General features: G+C 38.4%; 1 protein-coding gene across 1 annotated transcript in view; it reads left to right on the forward strand.

Moving 5' to 3' along the window:
- Positions 1-2,125, forward strand: part of LOC107706421 (rapamycin-insensitive companion of mTOR-like) — a 6,967-nt gene that overhangs the window by 4,292 nt on the left and 550 nt on the right. Inside the window, exon 4 of the mRNA XM_016510135.1 lies at positions 1,880-1,944. Within this exon, the coding sequence (XP_016365621.1) occupies positions 1,880-1,944 (65 nt within the window). The remainder of the gene's footprint in view (positions 1-1,879; positions 1,945-2,125) is intronic.

Genomic DNA, 2,125 nt, shown 5'->3' on the forward strand with positions numbered 1-2,125 from the left:
TGCGGCCTTCCCGCTCCTTGAGTTCTCTCCAGCGCTGGAAAGCTGATCCGAAATTTACACGGGTCCTACTTCTTGCCTTATCGTAAGCCTTTTTTTTTTGTTCCGCAGACATTTCCTCTTGTTTTTTTATCCGCCATCTCTCTTTCTGTCGTCGCTCGGCTCGGCTAATGTCCGTCCTGTGCACTGAGCGCTCTCTCGTCCCCATCATGAGTAGACACGCCCCTTACTGCTGATTGGCTACAAGTTTGTTTTGGTACTCGGCCCGACTCTAAAGCGTTTTTGAAAAAATACATACCCCACCTTTAACTGAGCAAATAAACCAACTGTAAACGACCTTTAACAGAAGCCAGAGATGCTGAAGACGAAAGCAAAGAGGAGAAAATACTGTAGCATTCACAATGCGCGAAATATTGGAAGAAAATCATAAATAAGCTACTGAATTGGGGTGGGGGTTTGTATGAATGTACATGTATCTCTGAGGAGAACTGACTGTCTTCAGAAAAGTTTGGTATTTTCTTTTCATCTTACCGCCATAATAATGCATATTAGTGTAGTATTGAAAAGTACAGCACTGCTTTGTTTACAGCAGTAACCAAGGAAACGTTGTATGGCCATAACTTCCATAAGCACCACCTGCTGTAAGAGAGTGAATTTGCATTTTCATTCAGTTCTTTTGCGATTTTTTTTGTTTCGTGCAGATATTTTATGTGGCATAATTTCACAAAGCAAAGGTCAGACCATTCTGTTTTTGCTTTAAATTTTGAAATCCTGCAATCTAATTGACTTTAAAAACTTTGAATATTATATGTAGCATGTTTGTTTAGATTCGTGATTAAAATGCAGTGGTTCTGTAACTGTTTCATGCATTCTCATTCATATGAGCACAGTCGGGGAAAAACCATGATAAACCGTGAAACCACCAGAATCCTAGAAAAACCTAGATCTAATGAAATTAACTACTAATCAACTAGTTGGTTGTTGAAAAAAAACTAGTTCAAAATCCTGCCTATCCCTAATGCATTGCAGCCTGCTGAATCTTGTACATCTGTTTGGTATTACAACACAGGAGTCCTACATGTGAATACTTACCAGTGTTTGGTAAAATGGAGTAAACAGAGTACTTAATGGTTTCTGTCAGTCGAGGCCTGAGGGCGTTTCTGCCCCACACTTACAGGATCTGGCCTAAAATAAAAGCATCTGGGCAGACCTAAGGAATTAACCCAAGCTCAGATGCTCTCAAAGTACTGAAGTGCTGCTGAATCTGGATCAGTTTTGCATTTTAACACAAACAGGGTAAGGGCGGCAGTGCAAATGTAATCTTTTCCAGATCGTGCAAGTTCAATCTTCTGATGCCTGCCAGCTGCCACAGAACCAGCACAAGATTGAAGGTGTAAGGCTGAGGATATGTGCATGCTTTGTGGTTCACAGCCAAAGCGACTTGCATATGTGCTTGCCAGTCTAATGGCTTTAAAAAGAGATGGAAACTCTTCAGATGGCACTGCGGCATTACTATTACTATTACCAGTATAGAAAATGTAAAAATGCAATTCACTTCATGTGATTTTATTTTGTAGAGTCTTTTATTTTGTTTCTAGTTGACTTCGCAGGTGGCACTGACCGTAGAAAAAAGGGTAAACTCCGCTTTTTTTTCTCTATGTATGTGATAACTTTAACTGGAAATCATAACTGGTCCATATTTACCAATTCAGATGAATAATTATCAGTTTGCTGACAAAATTGTCATATTTCAGCAGTTCCTTGTGAAATACCCTGCAGTGTTCCAGCAGTACTTTGAGTATTTGAATACAAGTAGATTCATCAATGTCTCTACTTGTTGCCAAGTAAAATAAATAAGTGCTTGTTTATGTCTCCAATGCAGCTGCTCTGCAATGTCGGGCACTCCGAGGAAAAGTTTGGCTTTACCTATGAAGAAATGATCATATGGTGAGTCATAGAGCAAAAAAAAGCAAGGTTGAAGCAAATGTGTTTTGATCTTCTCATCTGAGTGTTTTATTTTTGTTCAGTTATTTTATTTAAATTTATAAAATTATTGTTTAGAAATTAAATTATAAAATTTTGACATAAGTAAAACAGACGTTCAAAAGTTTGGAGTCAGTAAGTTTAT

Source organism: Sinocyclocheilus rhinocerous, unplaced genomic scaffold (assembly GCF_001515625.1).
Source record: "Sinocyclocheilus rhinocerous isolate Xijiao unplaced genomic scaffold, SAMN03320098_v1.1 scaffold1405, whole genome shotgun sequence".
NCBI lineage: Eukaryota > Metazoa > Chordata > Actinopteri > Cypriniformes > Cyprinidae > Sinocyclocheilus > Sinocyclocheilus rhinocerous.